Source organism: Hippoglossus hippoglossus, chromosome 13, assembly GCF_009819705.1.
Source record: "Hippoglossus hippoglossus isolate fHipHip1 chromosome 13, fHipHip1.pri, whole genome shotgun sequence".
Taxonomy (NCBI): Eukaryota; Metazoa; Chordata; class Actinopteri; order Pleuronectiformes; family Pleuronectidae; genus Hippoglossus; species Hippoglossus hippoglossus.
Window position 1 is genome coordinate 22,115,017 of NC_047163.1, and position 20,092 is coordinate 22,135,108.

General features: G+C 44.3%; 1 protein-coding gene across 1 annotated transcript in view; it reads right to left on the reverse strand.

The window, feature by feature from the left end:
- The window catches only part of clmpb (CXADR like membrane protein b), a 73,753-nt gene that overhangs the window by 18,027 nt on the left and 35,634 nt on the right, over positions 1-20,092 (reverse strand). The window contains exon 2 of the mRNA XM_034605514.1: positions 2,958-3,109. Coding sequence (XP_034461405.1) covers positions 2,958-3,109 — 152 coding nt within the window. The remainder of the gene's footprint in view (positions 1-2,957; positions 3,110-20,092) is intronic.

The window sequence follows — 20,092 nt, forward strand, 5'->3', positions numbered from 1 at the left end:
AACAACCATCGGATTAAAAGTTTGAAACAAAGAGTAAAATTGGGTCAGAGCAGAAACAGGCGGTCGTGTTACGGTTTGTGATTGACACAATCTATTTTCCATTTTTATTTTTAGCACAAGGTCCATTGATGTTTGCAGTGGCTGAGTCTTCAAAGAAAAAATCTCACGATCTGAAACTTCACCGAAGACATTTTCTCTTCCCTGCCTGTTTATGTCTTCTTCTCTTTGCCCCCCCCACACCTCCTTCCTTCTCTCTTGCTCTTTCTCTCCCCCTCTCTCCATCCACATACACACACACACACACACAAACACAAACACAAACAAACACAGCTGTCACGGTGGCCTATTACTCAGGGCAAGTGAGAGCCTGCAGATGGGGCCTGCTAAATGCCGGTGCCACAGTGCATCAGCGCCTAGGAAACAGGGGCACCTGCTGTGATTACAGGTGACGACTGGCCATTTACACTAACACACACGTGCACAGGCCTGCACACATAAACCAGCTCCAAAGCAAACACGTGGAGTGGAAACACACCATGGACGCAAACAGGCATACATTACTGTGCCACGGCTGCAGGCACAAAGCGACACTGGCCTGGCACCTACACAAAGCGGGACATACTTGAAAAGCATCCGCCTGCGGCTGCACGTCCACTGCCCACACAAACAAACTGTTTATTACTCACTTGTTGTTTGTGTGTATGAACTATACTATCTGTGCTGGTTATGACTGGATGTCTCCTGAACATATGAGACTGTGAGTGTGAGGAGTTTAAGAATAATTTAGCAACATGGCCTGCGGTTGTTGGCAGTAGTTTGCAATTAAAATGAGGTGGTTTGTTTATTCAGTAAAAAGTGAAAATACTTTATGCAGATATGGAGTAAACCTGCCATCTCTGGCTTTTCTGAATGGATGTGTGTAGATGACTCTAAACATGTTTCAAATTGATCGGATAATAAAAGGTATTGATTTGAATAAATGTATGTTGGAAACAAGAGGGAGAAGTTATTTTCAGTACCAGAATGTGAACTCTGCTGCCTGAACAAAAATATGTATTCACATCGACCTTATTTTCATACTATAGTACAGCACAACATTGCAGACATTCAGCTTTTTTTGTCCATGATGATGTTAAATTAAAACAGTCCACGAATTTTGGTCATCTACAAGGACGCCTTGTCTCCTGCCCCTGTGTGTCCTCAACACATGTCGTCTTTACATTTGCTAACAGAGTTTAAATGTTGACACGATGCTCTTTCCCTCTCAACACGGCCTTCCAGCAGAACAAAAGAATGATTTATTCATTCAGCTACAGGCACAGTCTCTTTTCTAATCAAATTTTCAGACGTTTGATTTTAATTAATGGCGCCTTCAATGTTATCTTCCTGTTAAATATTCATCGCAATGTGGCAGCCCCCCTCTGAATCATCAAAGCGTGAGACACTTGTTTTCCCTTTTCTTTCATTCCTAGCCCCCCCCCCCCCCGTTTCCCCGCCGTACCCTCCTTTTCTTCTCTTTCTCACAGCGCTCCACGTCTGTGCGCTAACCAACACATAAACGGCTTCCAAAAAAGAAAGGAAATCTTTTTCTTCCGACAGAAAGCTGGTTCAATTTGAATGCTCTGTCTGTTATCAGATACTAAGCTCAGTTTGGGTGAAGAAAGGCAATGATTCAAACCCGGTGAAACGATACCAGAACCAGAAAGAGGCTGTGAGACGACAAAACCAATTGAGGGGCATTTAAGGATTTTCAACTAGGTGATGCTTAATTATAGAACAGAACAGTACTGCTGTTTCAGGCTGGAAGTTATGATAATGTCTCGTCGGCGGCCATCCACTGATTTCATGTTTTATAGAGTTTCTAGCTTCCAGCAAAGGAACCCCCCCCCCCTCCCAAAAAAAAAACGGTTAGTGGAGTATTTTCTGGACATAGCAGAACATGTAATGACACAAGATGTGAAGTTGCTCTAGTGTTTATCTCTTTTATGCCCTAGATAAAGCTGAGAGTAAAGGGTCCAAGGTTACGACTACAGAATTAGTCAGGGAACATTCTGCGACGTGATTGTTCCTTTGTGGAAAGGCACTTAAAACCTGTACTGCCACAGTAACTTTAGGCATCGAGTTAATGTGCAACTATTATGGCTCCCGTCGGAAATCAATCAGCATGACCCAAATAGGGAAGATAGAAGAAATGTAAAAGAAATGTGTGTGTGAAAGAGAAAGGAAAAGAAAAGTGTAAGGCGGGTAAAAATAAAACAGCAGCAGCTTTCTGTTCCAATTTTCAAAACATTCAGTCAAACAGCTGCATTGTTTTACTTTAATAAGCAGACGCTTATGAGAAGGAAATCCTGTAAATTGAAAGAGGAAGTTTTCAGCAGATCTCAGATAATTTAAATAGATTTATTGAAGCTTGATGCATCAAGGAGAGAAGTGATAAGCAGTACAAACCTTAACTAGAAGAGCACACACGGCGCGCATACTGTACCCAAGACCCAGTCCCCTTATGAAAGGGTTAGGGGCTCACTCTGAGATTTAACTATGGGGGCTGGCCGGAAAACTTCTGGAAAATGTCCAGAGCAACTGACTTGGACGTTTGCTTTCTACCATACAGCCCCTCTGGATCATTTCAAGAAAGTGTCTGGAGTCCAGTGCATGTCTGAAAGCAGCTTAATAGAAGGCTTATGTAACTAATGACCCTGAGCCCCAAGACCCTGGCTGGTTTATCATGGCTTTTTACCACCTCCACCAGACACTACAACTTTGGTTGCTATGGCCGCTGCCAATTGGAGACTCATCCTAAATGGAGGAAAATACCCCTAATGAAAGAAAATAGGCTTAATTGGAGAAAATTGCTTCACAGTGCTAGTATGTCTAAAAAGCCAAAGAAGCAGCAAGTAATTACAGTAACAGTGACATGAATGTGTCTGATTGTCTGAAGAAACAAAATCTCCTCTCACCACTCTCTGTTTGGAGTTTGGTTTCTGCAGGAGCCACTCGATGTCGAGAGAGTTGGACGACGGGAACTGGTGGTGGCATGGTAAGGTGGCGTTGTCCCCGACGACCTTCTTCATCTCCGTCTGGGCACCCACCGACAGCAGGCTGAATAGAGCTGAGGGAGAGGAAGAGAGAGCGATGTCAGATGGGGACAATAACTTGATCTCAACTTGAGACAAGAGGCGGATGCTGCAGATAGGAAGAAAAAAAACACGCCAACGGAGGAAACTGAGACGCAGCGAGAGATATGACCCAGAATCCCAATAGCTATCTTGACAGATGCTGAGATATGTCACACGCGGACATTGAAGAGTGACAGCATGGGGATTTTTCTTTTGACAGGAAAATAGAGTTTGGTATAAGAGGTCAGTGAGAGAGAAGAATTATTGTGATCTTTGCTTTAACCCCTTTTGACAAGGGCAGTCAAAGAACACATTCTTATTCATAGCAGCAGCTTCGGGAGCTGTGGCCTGGCACAGGAAGGTAAAGAGCTTTTGACGACTGAGAATTTGCACACATAGACAATTCTGCTGTATGATGAAGACAAAAACAATTATTGACTATTATCAGACTACATATGGACACTTTTCTCTTACCAAAGGAAGACTAAATGGAAACAGGAGAGATCAGACATCTCCCATAGCTACTGCAAATGAGTCACGCAACCATTACGACACAAATACCCAAAAAACCAACAGAAAATTGCATCTACTTAGAGACAAGCTTGCAGTGCGGTAAAAAGAAAAAAAGTAGCAATAATTATGTGTGCACACAAATGAGTGACTTTGAGCACCGGCCAGACTGTCAGGGCCTGTGTCTCAGTGGGGGGGCAGCAGGGCTAATTTAGTGGAGGATGCTGGACAGCCCTGTGGCCTTGAGGTGAATTAGCCAGAGGCGTCCCAGGGGTTTGCTGGAAGCTCAAGCTATGGACGGTGTGAGCGCGCGTGTTTGTGTGCATGCACTGCTGAGATATTTGACTCCTCCACCACATAGAAACCTTGCACAATGCTGCAGAGCTCTGTTCAGCTTACACGCTCAGATGTGACAGATATGTTTGGCTCCACAACATTTAACTTAACTACCTGTGCCTATAATTTAATTGCCGAATGAGCTGATAACTCCTGGGGAATCTGAGCTCTTAAAATAAAGTTATCCAGCCCAGCAGATGCTCATTTGGAATCAAGCGGGAATGTACAGTACAGTGTGAAAATTGTTACCTTCTACTTTTCATTGTCATGCAGAACATAAAGGTGCCCAGATATTCAATATTTCCTCCTGTTTTTGCACTGAATAAATACACATCACGGAGTAGGACACGTATTTTACCGACAACTATGTGCAATCCCAGGTGTTCTCTCTGTGGCGGAGTGATTCAACGCAGAGCGAGTCAAAGAATGCCTCAGTGCTCTGCAGACGCAATCGCAGGCTGTCAGTTGTTCCACAGGAGGCCAACTGTGTCCTGTGAAATGCATCAGCACTCGCTGGGCGCCTGTCCACTTGTTCTGTGGTCCACCCTCGCAGGAGCCAACACCCTGTCCCATAAGTGATCTTTGGGGCCACCGAAAATGTCAGCTCTGTGCTGTGAAAGCAATGAGTCAGTGCTGACACAGGACACAGAGGGGAAGAGGAGAGCATGGCAGAAAGTCTTCGTCTTCTACCAGAACTTCAGCAACACAGATGACATCATGTGGTGGATCTCAGCAGTTTCTTCAAGTTTTGTTTAACCCCCCCCTGTGTTTATACTTTGTGAGCCTTGGACGATAAAACCCGAGCTCCGGGCTACTCATTGTCAGTCAAAGGTGGAAGTTTCCAGTTGGCATTAACCAGTTGGACAGAGAGGGAGCACTTCACGGCTGCCAGAGTGTTTGTGCGCCCTGCTGGAAGTCCTGGATTGACAGGCCAAATTGGACCACCTGCTTTGGTTTAAATCATTAGTCAGCAAACAAAATAAGAGGCCCCCTCCCCACACAGGAGCTCCTGGACCCTAAAGGTATCAGGGAACTATTTATGACTTTTTAATGCAGAATTTGCAGGGTCATTCATCTTGTGGCTCCCTGCTGACATTAGTTTGGACGTCAGTGAAGAGAGAGAGACCTTTGCAGTAGAGTATATTGAAGAGGTGGAATGGTTAGGCCGCGTGTGTGTATGTGTGTGTGTTGGACCTAATGGTGCAAACTAATGCTTGATGGTATAGGGCTCTGCTGGGAGACCTGTGTCCACCGTCTCTCCTCGGGTCTCCTCAGGCTAGCCTCTGTAATCAGCGCTCCCACACCCATCAGCAGCCCGGGGCTGAACCTGGCAGTGTGTAACAGGCCTGATAAGAAATCCCTGCTTCCTTTCTCACCTCTCATCACCCTTAACTGCCCATTGCTTCGACTGTATAGACTCTGTAAATGGAGGGGTTTATGTGAAAGATAGATAGGGCCAGGGTGACCGAAGAACGGCCAGCATTGAAAACTTCTTTTTCCACACAAAATACTTGACTTTAAATAGACCTTCAAACAACAGACAGTGCTCTGCTATTTGTTTACTTTCAGTTTCACATCAATCGTGTGTTCATCAACACGCCCACTCACTTTGAATTTCCATGTTGTATTCTCACATGGGCTAACTCGGACATTTTTGGTTACACTTCACCAGGATGCTGGCAGGACCATCTTGGTGAAATGTCAAATGACTTGACGCGTTGAGTGCATGTCTGAAGGCAGCTTAAGAGAAGAGTTGTGTAACTAATGATCCTGAGGCATAAGACACTTGCTATTTTATCATGGCTCTTTACCTTCTCCACCAGACACTGTCTGTCTTTATCTTCACCCGTTTTCAGACATGACCTCCGGGTAAAATCCGGAGAATTGGCTATGGAGTTTACCCAAAATCTGGCTTTCACACACACAACCCAGTGGGTTCACAACAGCATCAAATCCTCCACATTACTGAGGCAGCCGGGTGCAGCCGGGCGCAGCAGGCAGAGGCAGGAAGTATTAACTCCGCTGCGTAGATCACGTGATCATGTTTACAGCACCACCACACCGCTGTCAGCTCTTATCACCACAAACTCTCTCAACATCTTCGTCTGTGTCTTCTACGCGTGTGTCACCATTTTTTCCACGGGAGATATTTGTTTTCTTTTAGTTAACTAGGAGGTCAGGTGGAGAAAGTCGGCAAATACTACAGAGCGCCTCACCCGGACTGCGGAGTCCAGTCCATGTCGGAAAGCAGCTTTTAGGGGGCCTCCATTACTACCATGGTTGCTATGGCCGATGCCAATTGGATGTGGCAAATGCAATCTTTTTTCCACAGAAAGTACTTGACTTTCCACTAACTGACTTTAAATTGACCTTCAATCCAATATCGGGGTCGGCTCACAAACACAGAATTGCTGGTGGGATTCATTGGTGAACAATGAGGCTTTGAATGCCATAAATTATTCGTATTTTCACAGAAAAACAAAAAACAAGATGGGAAATATGCAGTGTATCTGCGATGGAAAGAAAATGGTTTCTTATTTTTTGCCAGGAAGAGTTGGCAGAAAAATCAGAGAGGGGGGGCCTTTTTTGGGTTAGTTTACAATTGCTGCTCCCCACTTCCCCACTTATTTTTAGTCTTGCAGAGGGGGCTTATGTGCTCGGGAATGGATGACACAGTGCTCCCAAAATAAGCTCGCCTGGATGTGAGTTTATGCACACATTTGGATTGGCCTCATTCACCGTGTGCACAGCTGGGACGGTTTGGACTGCGAGAGACCCCATCACTTGTGTCAACTATGAGACACAACAGAATTAATCTCTGCTAGGCTGCCATGCAGAGAGTATGGAAAATTGTTTTGTTTAGTCGTGTTTGGGTTCTCGACCTTGGCTTCATAGGTTTAGCTGTGAGGTGACCCACAAACAATACAACCTGTTTAGCATATTAGCTTAAACATAGATACGAATTCCTGGTGTAAACTTGGTTCAAGGTGCTTTGTAAGCATTCACATGTTTTTATGAGATTCCATAAGGACACGGGAAGACCATCTAAATAAACATGGCCGTCTTGAGCGAGAGATAGAGAGGACTTGTGATACAGGGGCCACGTCCTCCATCCCTCTGTTTTCCTCAGCTCTGTTTGGCTCAGCCTCTTGCAGCTCAGTTCAGTTTTAACCCCGCAGAAAGAAAAGGAAAGGAAGCCTATTATAATTAACAAAAGAAAGCGGGAGCAAACACCAGAGGTTTAGAAAGAGAGAGCGAGAGTTAGGAACACAGACATATCTTGCAAAGAGAGAGAGTGAGAGGCGAGGGTGAAATATGGAGGAACCAATTTCTATGAAAAGGCCCTAGGGGGAGTTGTGCTCCAGTAAATCCGCCTTACAGGGCCCTGCAATCTTATTATAGTGTGGCCAGTGAGATGGACAGACAGACAAACAAGGCAGGCCTGGATCTTTCACACTGCCCAAAGTCAAGCTCCATATATCCCCTCAGTCAGCACATAGGCCTGGCTGCATGGAGCCTTTGCCACGTCCAAAGCTTATGACCTCTGGTACTCAAACACAGCACATCACAAGGGAGGGGGGCCGGTGAGGGACAGGGTCAGAGACAGATAGATGTGGGGAGTGACAGAACGCAGGAAAATGGGTGGAGGGAGGGATGGTGCAATGCCTTATTTGGAGCACTTACTGTAAATCACTGGTGTTGAGGAAGGATTAAACTGTCACAAAGGTGGTTTTAGACACAGGTTAGCAGATGCACAAAAGTAGAAAAAGATCACAGGCGTTGCGACGATTGTGTGTATTCACTGCTGCTTTTCCCTCCATAGAGAACATCTTCATTTTATGTACATGTGTGACTGCCGGAGTGTGTGATGTACTGTGTGCTTTATGGGAACACACGCTCTGTCACAAACACACTTCCAGCGCCGCCTGTCTGCTTTACAGAGCGAGAGGGGACTATCTTTTGCCGACTGTAAATCAGCGGCTCGGCACACAAACCTGTGATTTGCTGTCATGCAGGCCCACAGACTCCAGTCATATTTTAGTCACGTGCATAGCCTCCCTGCAGCAGGCAAAGGTAACAATCATCTCCCACCTCTCTGCCAATCTGTGCAAGAACTGTTTTATCTTCTGTCATCGCAGCAGGATTAAACGCGGGAGAGGCAGACATTTTTTTGAGGCTCTGTATAAAGTCTGTAAAATATAGGACTTCATGTATATAACACAAATATCTGACATTGCGAATAAAATACAACTCCTCCCTTCTTACTGCTGACATGAAGCTAGTTTTTTAGCTGATTTGGGGACATGCTGAGAAGAGCACATAAGGCTGAGGAGACAATAGTGAAATGCTCTCAGCTCAGTGTAGAGTGCAGCGTTCTTGTGTGACCTGAATTCGGCCATTCTAATGCCAAACATATATATTATAAATACCACCAACGTTGCACGGGGAATCGCAGATAGGAGGTTACATGCTGTGCCTTAACTCTCTCCCAACATCTTTGAGGAGCCATGAAATGCCATGAAATTTGACAAGAGGCCGCCTCCAGTTGTTAGTGCAAACCCGACCCCCTATGCACACTCGGCAAGAGTCCTTTATTCTCACAGCCACAACTCCATTTTTAATTACAGCTTCTAACGGGGGTTAGTCTCTTTTAATGTAACGAGTTATCATGCTCCATTAAAACATGTTTTTGCATATGGCACACTACACTAGTCTCCTTGTAGTTTCAAGGTCCAACTCATGAATATATTGCTCCCGTGAAAATCAAAGGGGCTGTGTTTTTTTCGCTCCCTGACTGGAGGCTGGCTCTTTGAAGGGATAAAATCCGATAATCCTCCCCCCCTCACACACAGCGACCGATGTACCTTTCTGCTGACACTGAGCTTTTGTCAGTAACACTTTACAGTATAGGTGCATAGAGTCATTACAGAGTAACGAGGGAGAGACGACACAGATATAATTGGTAATTAGCAATATCTTACTCATAGTTCCTGGATAACTCTGTTCTGCTTCCTCTTTAATTATTACTATTTTCACGCCACCCTCACTTATGGTAATAATTGATGCGAATTATTTTATTTATTTTCTCTTTACTTTTGTCCCTAGTGACACATGTAAAGTGTCCTTGGGTCTCTTGAAAGGCGCTATATAAACTCAAGTTATTTTTATCATTATTATTATTCATTTCATAATTATGTTACCAGAAGTTACAATTTTTTGTGCCCCTGCATGGAGATATCACATTCTACTGAAAAAGCAGCTTACCAGACACAGCTAATTTTTTTTAAGAAATGACATAAAGGTGAATTAATAACTAAAACTGACTGTCATGTAACACTTGACTTGAGGGCAGAGAAAAAATCAGCACACAATAGTAGTAATGATTCATTATTGGTTATATGATATTCAGCCTTTAAATGTCACCATGGTTCTATTAGTCTCAACACTACACAACAGCAATAATTTACTTGAGAGGACAACTTCTAAAAGAGGAGACCATCCTCTTCAAAGATGAACATCTTTGATGAGAGGTTTCTAATAACTCTGGTTGGAGCAGTAATCGGTGGGTTTGAAGAGGAAGACGGAGGAATGGAATCATTCCCACAATAATCCCTTGAACCTGGAGGGGGAAGGCAAATGGGAAAACGAGAGGGAGGACCAGTGGGAATGGGAAGAGAGAGATGAAATACCACCGAGGTCTGAATAATGTAAGGCCCTGTGGTAAATGTTCACCTCGAGGTGCTCTTATTGCCTTCATTAGCATCCCTTTCATGGCTTTGCCACTGCTGTTATGTCGAGCAATAGGGACGCCGTCCCACCGACAGATCACCAAAATAGATCCGAAATTAGTTTCGCGACAAGCACTTTTAATTCCCCCAAAGTATTCTCCCTTTTTTCCTTCAGCAAAATAAGCAAGTTGGGAGGAGATGGGGAGAAAAGCTAATTACACCGTGCCCCGAGGGAGGGAGAGTCAGTGAAACCTGCTTACAGTGCTATACACATCTTATCAACACTGCATCTGGTTTCGTCACCCACACTCATGGGTGTAGCTGTCCAAGATGCTGCGGCTGTTCCATTAATCTTCTGGGTTTAGCCTGAAACGGTCCTAAAAAGCAAAGAGCTCCTTATAAAGGGTTAAACTTTGGTCTTTCATTGTCGTGCAACACTTCCACCAACCTGCACGACGAATGGTGTTTTCTTTTACCATCCTATGTAACTAATCTGGATTTCAGTTCTCCCAAAATAAGCACCATACGCATTAACTGCAAAGAAAGAGGACTCTCAGACCCTGTACGTCGGTGTAAGAAGTCTGACATGTCATTCTTTCCATCTCGATGTGGCCATGGTAAAAACCACAGCTTAGACACGTGACCGAATGGAAAGAGTGACGAGCAGAAGAAGAGTTAGACGAACTCCAGTCCCTCGCACAAAGAAAACAGTGATTGTCATTGGCTGGAAGTTTTTTTTTTTCCCGTCTTCTTCTTTTTAATTAAAAACCAATTCATCATTTTTGTAAATGATGGTCCCCATTTAAAATGTTAATTACAGCAATGCATCTTTCAGACTCCATCCTGACTTGCAGAATAATCTCCAGAAGCGCGTGTGGTGTTAAAACCGTTTCCAGAGTTACGTTCAGCTTAAAAAGAAGAAGAAGAAAAAATTCAAGACATTTTTCCTCCCTTAATGTGTTGAGAATGAACAGGGTCCAAATGTCAAGCGGTCTGTTTTGCACCAGATAACACGCTTCAGTTAAATGGGCCTTGGACAGTGACCTCTCTCTTTCGCTGCTGCAAAGGATCCTCCCAACATCTGGCAAAGCCTAAACAAACCAGCGTGTGTGCACATTCACTTTGTTCTGCATGAGCGTCTCCGAATCTGAGACTATATGGAGAGGAGCATGGGGCGAAGAGGAGAGAGAGAGTTAACATCTCGGAGAAACTTATCACTGACGCTGTGTGCGGGTAAGTGCATGTGTGCAAAGGGCACATCATCCCTGCAGCACATGCACACAGCCTTGAATAAACCTGCAGTCCCCCCACTGAGGAATTATGGAGGATAGAGGAGAGTGAGTCATTTGACATATTAATGCGTAGTTCTTTTTGAGCATTGTGCTGAAACTCATTTTCACTTGCATGTGTAAAACACTGGAGACAAAACAATTGCTTCGGTTTCAAAGCGGTTAAGTCAGCGATTTTGTCTTTCAACAACTCCAAATGTAGGAAGAAAAAATTACATTTGCCTCTACAAAAATCAAATCTTCCCTCACAAAACTTTCCTTCCATTACGGCACTAAACTTTTTTTTGCTATCCCTTCATTTTGAAGAAGCTTTTGTCCCAGGGCTGAGATTATTCTCGTCCTGCGTGGCATTAAGGTATTTTTTCTGTTGGCCTGACTTTGTGAGTGAAAGTGGAAAATATTCATCGCGGAGCTCTCCAGTGTATGTACAGATACAACAGTGTAGAAAACACAGTGGAAAGCAGTTTCTTCACTGAGTTCAAGCTCTGTTTGACCCTGCACGGCTGACAGATGGTGCGTTGAAAAACAAGACGAGCCGTATTCATTAAAACACTGTGGAAGACAGATTCGCCTGCTGCTGATCAACTTAAAGCGTTCCTGGTGGGCATTGGTGTGGCATGATATCATATCAGCAAGGCACTGCTGGAGTCCGGACAGATGGGCAAGCGGTGGTATAAACACTTAAAAAGCCCACAGTGGACACACAGCTTTTTCTCCTCCTTCAGCTTTTTCTGGCAAAACCATGGGCACGGCTTTTCCGCTCCCCGAGACACAAAAACTCCTCAATTTCCCCAGTTATTTATGTGGTCTGATCTCAATTTGTGGCTGGCAAACGGGTGAACGAACTCCTCTCACATTGTTGGAGTGGCTGAACATGGGCACTGACCTCAGCCGGATCAATACTTAATAAGCCTCGGCGCTGCCAAGTCCATTGTGCTGCGATCTGCAATTTTTTATGTCCATTAGGTTGAAAATAGAGCTGACTAGGTGTATGACCACAGGAAGTGGAATGCATCGCGGTCGCCTCAGCTCCCCCCCGATGATGGATGCTTCGCAATAGTGTGAGACCAATGAAAACTTCAAATACTATCCACCTCATGTGCTATAAAGTACTACACCCCTGACTTTTATTAAATGCAATTCAATACCCCAATGGTGTTTCAAAGAAGCATTTAACAACTTGTGGGAAGACAATAAAAGCCGCAGCAGGCTATATGGTTAGGTGCGTTGGCATGTGACGAACAAGCGGAATCAGAGGGAAGTGAGCCTAGAGCTACGCTGCTTTATTTGGAGGAGTGGTACAGCTCGGCTTTAGAAGCGCTCCGAGATAGGCCCCGGTCCGGATGTTTAAACACAAGATTTTGGGAGTTCACAGTGCGTTTGTGTGAGGGGATTCTGGACGCTCCCCTGATTCATCTCCTCCTCAGCCTCACCTCTCTGCATACACAGAGTAAATTGCATCATTTAGGTCACTGCAAATATTCATCACTGTCTAAAGTCAACGTCTTTCTCAGAAAATCGGATCATTTAGTTCCGTGGAAAACGAGAAACCGAACACAACAGAGCCGCTCCCATGTTGTACATTTCATCAGTTAATTGAAAACAGACGGGACGCTAACTCCCTCTCTCCATCCGCCCAGGACTGCGTCGCTGACATATTAGTGCTGTCGCCGGTCTTATGGTATGCATCTGACGTATCATTTTACTCGATCAGTTGAGTGGAAAATTACAAAGCAGGGGACGCCTCATACATACAGCCGCTCACACTGTCGCTGCTACCGCTGCTCTAAAGGACAAAGAGGGGAATCTATACATCCAAGCCTGTGACTGGGAAGGACACGTCAATGCCCGCCATTTCCCCAGAGGTGAGCAGATGCCACGTCTGTTTTGGCAGCTGTATGCTGAGAGGTGTTGATGGGTGGTGCAGCTGACAGAGGCAGAGTGGTGTCTGAGCGATGGCCGGGGAGGTCAACGGGGGCTGCTGGGGCTTCCAGGAACGGCCTCGCTTAGGCTCATTTAAGAGAGCTAATGGAGCCACCTACCACCTGTCCTTATGATTAGCTACACACTTTCGTGCAGTAGGCCGACTTTAATCAACACACACAAAACACTACTGGATACTGGATGTCCATAGGATACGGTTAGGCATTGTTTAGGTTTTTAGATCTGAGCACAAAATGACGATCGATGATTAGAACAGTTTATTTTATTACAAGGGCGAATTGGAAGTTAAAATTGAACATATGTAATGGAAAATTCCACTGATCAATGTCTTATTACTGTTTTGACTATTTTCTATGCACTTAGCTGATACAACATCAATGTCTTCCACCTCCTGTTGACCTTTATTTGTGCAACTGTGTGCTGGATTTGATTCCTCTTTCGATAACAGTGTCAGACAGCAGACGGCTTGTGTCTGCTTTCTGTTCTGTATTCCATTCATCACATTGTATGAAAACCCTCCTTTTTAATTCTCTTGTGGTTGCACTTTGAGCCATGTTGCTGACTGTGTAAACCTCTGCAGAGCTAATAATTAAAACTCTAAAGACAACTCCGGTCTGAGAAACTCATTATTTCAAATCTCATGATAAGTTTCCACGACACATACATGACAAAATCACGAAATAAATGTTACCTAACTCAACTACAGTAAATTAACACTAAATGACAGCGTCCCTCTGTTTTCAAATGTATATTCAGTTTGTCTGGTCCCTCCCTTAACGTGGAATTGTTTTCCAACATTTGCTGTATACGTCCCAGTTCTTAAAACCTTTCGCGTGACGTACAGCCTCATTTCGGACCGTTGAGCTTTAGGCATTTTGTTGTTGTGCGTCTACTCCAAGACTAAACAATGTTTAATGTGGATCAGCTAAAAAAATCTGAACAATGTTGTTCTAGATGGTGATTCCATTTTCTGAAGAGGATCAACATTTAAAAGCTATCAGCTTTTCTTAAAATAACCAGTAAGGCCCTTTCAGCAAGCTACATATTCTTAACACACACACACACACACACACACACACACACACACACACGCACGCTCCTTCAAACAAATACTGCTGCCCCTTGTTGCCGCTCCGCCCACTTCCCTCCATCTCCCCTCCCCAGCGTCTGGAAAAAAGGAATGCCCACGCGGCCACATCCGAAGGCGGAGAGAAGATTGAAACCAGATGAATGGAGCTCGGGTACAGGCTGCTTCGCCAGGCCCATATTTCACTCCCCAAAGCCTGATTAAAAAACGAGGTACAGCACTAGCTGGGCCAAGGCAGCTTCTTCCGCCTCGGAGAAGGACATTCGCTCGCTGTGACAACACGGGGGCGAGAAGGAAACGGGGCGAAGGTCACCAACTAATGTCGATGCAGTTGGCTCACACTTTCCCAGGAGGGGTTTCCAGGGGAGCAGAACCGTCTCTAAAAGTTACACTGATAAAAGAAAAATCCAGTCGTCATTTAAAACATATTTTGACTGAATTTGATCTGTCAGCTTCCATTGTGTGTGTGTTTTTAAGGGGAGTACAGGGGCTGAGGATTTGTGTAAAGTAGGACATAGTGGAAGCTGTTAAATGACATGCTAGAGGAAATGAGGGCAGTCTGCGAGAATTGTGGAGCATTATTAGCATCACACAGAAGTCAGATACTGTGTGATGCTAATAACGGAGTGTGTTAGGGTTTATTAAAAACAAAAAAGTTGCAGTGAAACACAGATACATTTTATTTATAAATCCATGTTTGAATAATGCAAATATTAATACGCCTTTTTCGTTTTGTACTATAATAGTGGGACCTGTTTTGGTGCCAAGAAACATTTTAGAATAATGTGCTTTTCTGGGGGTCTTATAAAGTTTCCTACAAAAACCATTGCACTTTTTAAGGCGTAGTGTGCATGGTAAGAATACATCCTGAGAATACTGAGAGGATATGACTGGTTTCAAGATCTCTGAGGCAAATATTCATGTTTGTGTCCGCAGACATTACAGTCAGTGTTGAGCAACGTTTCAAAGTTTCAACAACAATTCACTTGGAAAGAGGAAAGAGAAAAACAGCCAAACATGCCACGTGTCGTTTCCTCCTGCCTCCACCAGTTAGTGTGTGCATACACTGAGCGTGTCTTTACACTGGAGGTCATGTCGTTGAATGCATGTGTGTGTGTGTGTGTGTGTGTGTGTGTGTGTGTGTGTGTGTGTCTGTGTGTAAATGAGGAGAGAGGTTCTCGTTTGCATTCTTTCGGGTTAAACATGCGGAGCGGGGAGAAAGAGACGGAGGTGTTTGTGTGTTTGTGAGTGGAGCCTAACACTTGTGAGTGTGAGTGATTAGCAGCTTGATTTAATCGACTGTCTGAGATGGCGATGGCAAAGGGGAACATTTTTTGTCCTCCCCCCCCCTCCAGTGTCGGCCGCCTCCTCGCACTCCCCGTGCAGCTGGTCGGCCACACTCTCGACCCGGTGCCAAACGCACTCCCTCCCATTCCCCTTGACATTTTAGCTATGTTACCGCTGAGAGAGTTGTGGCTCGCCTGCCTGCCGCCTGACTGTACACAGGAGTAAACAAAGCCCAGCTCATTTATTTGGCCATAATGTGTAATCTAGAGTCGCTTGGACAACGAGAGGTTAATCTCATTACCTCGTGCTAAATGGCATGCTCGGGCATCCTCTGACAAGACCAAGGCCAGACACAAGTTAATTAAAAGAGCAATTAAAAGAAGACAGTAAGTCCACGCTTAACCTTCACACCAGCGTGATGATGTTGAATAACACCATTCCATACTGTGGTTTGTCACTAATAACAAACCACTTCTCATTACAAAACAAGGGGACTAGTAACAGCGGAATGATAGTGATAGTGAAGCGTGGCAGTAGATTAGCTTGTTTTGTGGTTGAACATGTGCTTCAAACTAACCTTAAGCACTTGGTTGTGGTTTACCTACTGTGAGAAGCCTTATTAAAAACACTCCTCGCCACAACACACACTCATTAGGGAAGTTAATTGACTCCCACAGGTTGACTTGCAATAAGTCGAGAGTAACCTGGAGGAGACTTACATTAAATGCCATCAATAAGGGCAAGACGATGCAATGGTGCTTCATCTTTGAATCAGGTTGAGATGCTTGAGTAAAAACACACTAGGACGGCGGTGGTGCTGTCACCTCATGAGCAAGAGGGTTTAGATCCTGGGCCTTTCTGTGTGGACTGTGCATGTTCTTGTCTGTGTGGGCTTTCTGTGCATACAGCTTCCTGTCCAAACACATGCAGATTGGAGTCGAGGCGACATATGTGTGTATACCTCTTTAAGACAGGGTGTGACATCTGTGTGCTTCTCCCTTTAGAGCCATATAAGACATGTGACTGATGATATACATTGTGATTTGCCGAAATACTCACAGAAAAGGTGGAATGCATTATGGGAAATGTTTGTTTGTTAGTGCTCTGAGCCTGCAAAAAAGTTTTGAAATTAGCAATGGCTGGCAATCTAAGCGACAAGAGAGAGCAGAGAACAGCAAGTTTTCATTGATGAAACAATTAAATTAACAATAAAGAAGATTCAGACCAAAATAATGTTCCTGCTGACCCACTGACCAAAGCTAAGTCGGTTGAGGAGGGGGAGGATGAAGGGAGATTGCCGGCTTTAGTGAACTTTGGGGGGGGAAATTCAATTCTGTCAGCTTCAAGCTGGTTGTTTTCAAATGACACTTAGGTTTTAGAGCGTGTTTTTATTAGGCGCCTTAGGTCTTAATGGGTTCATTGGAGACTCACCCGTAGATGTGAATGTGAGCGTGAATGGTTATTTGTCTATGCATGTTGGCATCCTGTCCAGGGTGTTCCCTCGCCCAATGTGGGCGGAGATTGGCTTCAGCCCCCCTGGAACCCTCCAAGGATAATTGGGATGGATGGATGGATAATCTGTCCCTTTTTTTTTTACCGATTTATCCTTGAACATATAATCAAACTGATTTGAATGCAGAATGTGTTTTAGACAACAATAAAGCACAACAATTTTGTCAAAGAAAATCATAAAGTCTCAGATGTGAAACTGCTATAATTACACATTCAACCTTCCTCATCGTGCAGTGATAAAAAGATGACGCCACTATGCAATCTATTATTAAGCAAAAGAAAATGCATTATGCACTCATTCATAGCGTGCATCATGACGCAGTATTCACGTCAGAAAGGTTTACGTCATCGCAACACGCGTAACCTGACTTTACCAAGAATTCTCCCTCTACGTCATCTCTAGGAGGGACTCCATGTTCCGTGTTCTGCATTAGCATATACAGGAAAGCGAGGGAGCCGGAGAACGTAGCCTGTTAGCTGCCTGCCCTGTGGGCACCACTGCTGGCTGCAGCCTCCCTCCAGATGAATCATAAACAAGTCCCTTGGCCTCGGTGACTTAATCCCCTGTGACATCGCCACGGGGAGATAGAGGAAAAAAGGGAGCGGGGAGGAGGGAAAACATGCCCCGTGCTCAACTTTCAAGTGAATTAAACATTAGGATGAATGTGCATGAGGTGTATCTGAGGATATGTAGTTACGTTGAGGTCGTAATTTAACCCATTATAGCATCTGCATGGTGGTGCTGGATATCCGAAATGTATGGTTGGTGTGTAGGGGAGCAAGGGGTCTTTCATTTTTTCTGCTTCCGACTTCGAAAAGTCACTTCATCTTAGTCTTTACCTTCCAGCTCCCTCGTTTTCTCCATTTGTATATTATGTAAATTCATGTCCCGCAGTGCTTTCATTTAAATTTGGCCACACAGCTTAAGCTAGGGTAGTCTACAGAGTGTGGCAGCTCAAGCTATAATCAACATCGTGCTCCTTTTAGGCATGAGAAAGCATACCCAGGAGGCAGCAATAAATGGATTTATTTTAGGAACCAGAATGTAGAATCTTAGTTAGGGCCAGACACGCTAAGTGCTTTGTCCCTTATGCATCTGTCTTTGGGCAGTATTTCCTTCCTAATTAGAAAAAGAACAAGGTGCTGAGGAAAACGGTGTTCGGCAGCGGGCCGTAACAGAGGCGGCAGCGGCCCGGCCTGGCAGAGTAATTTTTTCTTTCGTTTTTTTTCTTTAAAAGTTTTGGGGTATGATTCTCACTCTGCAGGTTGTGCTGATGCAGGAGCTTTTGTCTCGAGATTAATGAAAGACGTTTGGCTCTTCGGCGTTTGGGATCCCACAAAAAAGACAAATACGGCCTCGGACCACTGAAAGGTTTATGCGGCGGCGCCACTGAAAGCGTTCTGCTCACACGGGGAGGCAATTCTTTCATCCTACGCTTTCTCCTCCATTTAGTACAGCTGTAATTCAAACTATTTCCTCACCTCACAACTGCCTTTGTCTCTTTTGTGCTGAATATTTGGATCATATTGGAAACCATTAGCCCACGTTTCCAATGGTACGTACAGGTTCTGTGCTTGTGTGTCCACGTGTTGCATATTCCAACATGCTGACACTGACATATCAATACTAACAATAAATATGACAATTTGTTAAGACACTTTATTTTCTAAGCTTTTTTTAAAGAAAGCAATGTGCTTGAACAGGGAACAATTTTCAAAATAAATTAAATGATTTCTCAAAAGCTATAAAGCAAACAGTAAACAAAGAATGACTACCAAGTGCACCTTATTGAATCAGACATTGTGCATAGATGTTGAACATATAATTGGCCCCTCTGTTTACATTGTAGTCCCTTTATGGCCCCGAGATCTGTCTTTGCAACAGGCTGATTCTATGGTCAGGAGCACTTTAAAGAGCCAGGATGAAATTAAAGTTCACATTGTGTCTGTCTGGATATTGTCAGGTGATTTACAGACTGATACATTCTTAAGTCACTCTGAATTTCTCAATTTAGCAACTGAGGACAACTAGTGGCCTGCTGGCGAGGAGATTCTGTGTCTTTACATCCTCAAAAGCTTTTCTAATAAAGATGTTTGAGATCAACTCTCAGCCTTATCTATACTGGTAGAACAGTTCAAATGCTACACTAAGTCATGCCTGAGATAAATTGTGGTGGTGTTAAAAGAGGAAGATGTGGACATCAAGTGTTACTTGACAGTATTCAAGATTAGCACAGAGCCTTCATACATGATTAAAGTAAAATGAAACGTGTAAATACCTCCGGCTAAACTTAAGACTTTGAGCAAGAGTGTTAAAAAAAAATTGAGACAACTTATCCCGCTGTGTGTGATGCCCTGCTCCAGAGGGAAATGTGCCACTGGCCACACAGCATCTTCTCAGACTGATCTCTGCTGTGAATTACACTGTGCAGGCTTCTAATGACCCTCTCTCCACCCACTGTGCATCAACTCTCACGTGGGAAATGATGGAGGCTGGGGGAGCCTGAAGGGAGAGGTTATCGCCACCACCGGCTCCGCTGCCCCATCCCCCGTCATCACCATCATCATCTATCTTACGTCGCTCTTATCTCTCAGCCTTGCTGTACATCAGAACTCACAGGGAACACACACACACCAACAGTCAGTGCCGTAAAAGCACACTTTTAGCCCCTGCATGGCGCCTGCTCAGCGAAGAGTACATAATGCCTGTGCCATGCATGGCTGGACCAACGCCAGCACGATGACAATGTTCTCCCCTGAGTCCAGAAGAAGAAACTGTTCAGACATCCCAGCTTTGCTCCTATGTGCCACATGCTGGCCTGTTACACCCCTAACCACTAATTCAGTCTGAAGAGGTAGAAACACCACGGCTGGGCTCAAGATGACGATGCAAAAAAACAACAACACACCATACACAGAGAGAAAAGTCAAAGAGGATCAATCAAATCTGTTTGAACTAATGACCTCAAACTAGAAAAAGATGCTCAATCAAAGAGTTATACATCCACATTCAAAGTCATTTAATGTTTTACAGGTTGTGGAAATGTAATTTCTGTACAAATAAATTTGTTTAAATGAAACAAGTTTTCTTAAATCTCAGCCCAATCTATTTCATTGTACTTTCATCTCAAGATATATTGGGGAAACCCCAGAAATAAGTGAAACTGCTTCGGAAAACAAGTGGAGTTATATCCCGCCGGCAGAATTCAATTATCTCAGAGTAAATACGATTTTAAGGCTGAACATGAGACGAAAATGACTGGATAAAAATTGCCCGCTGCA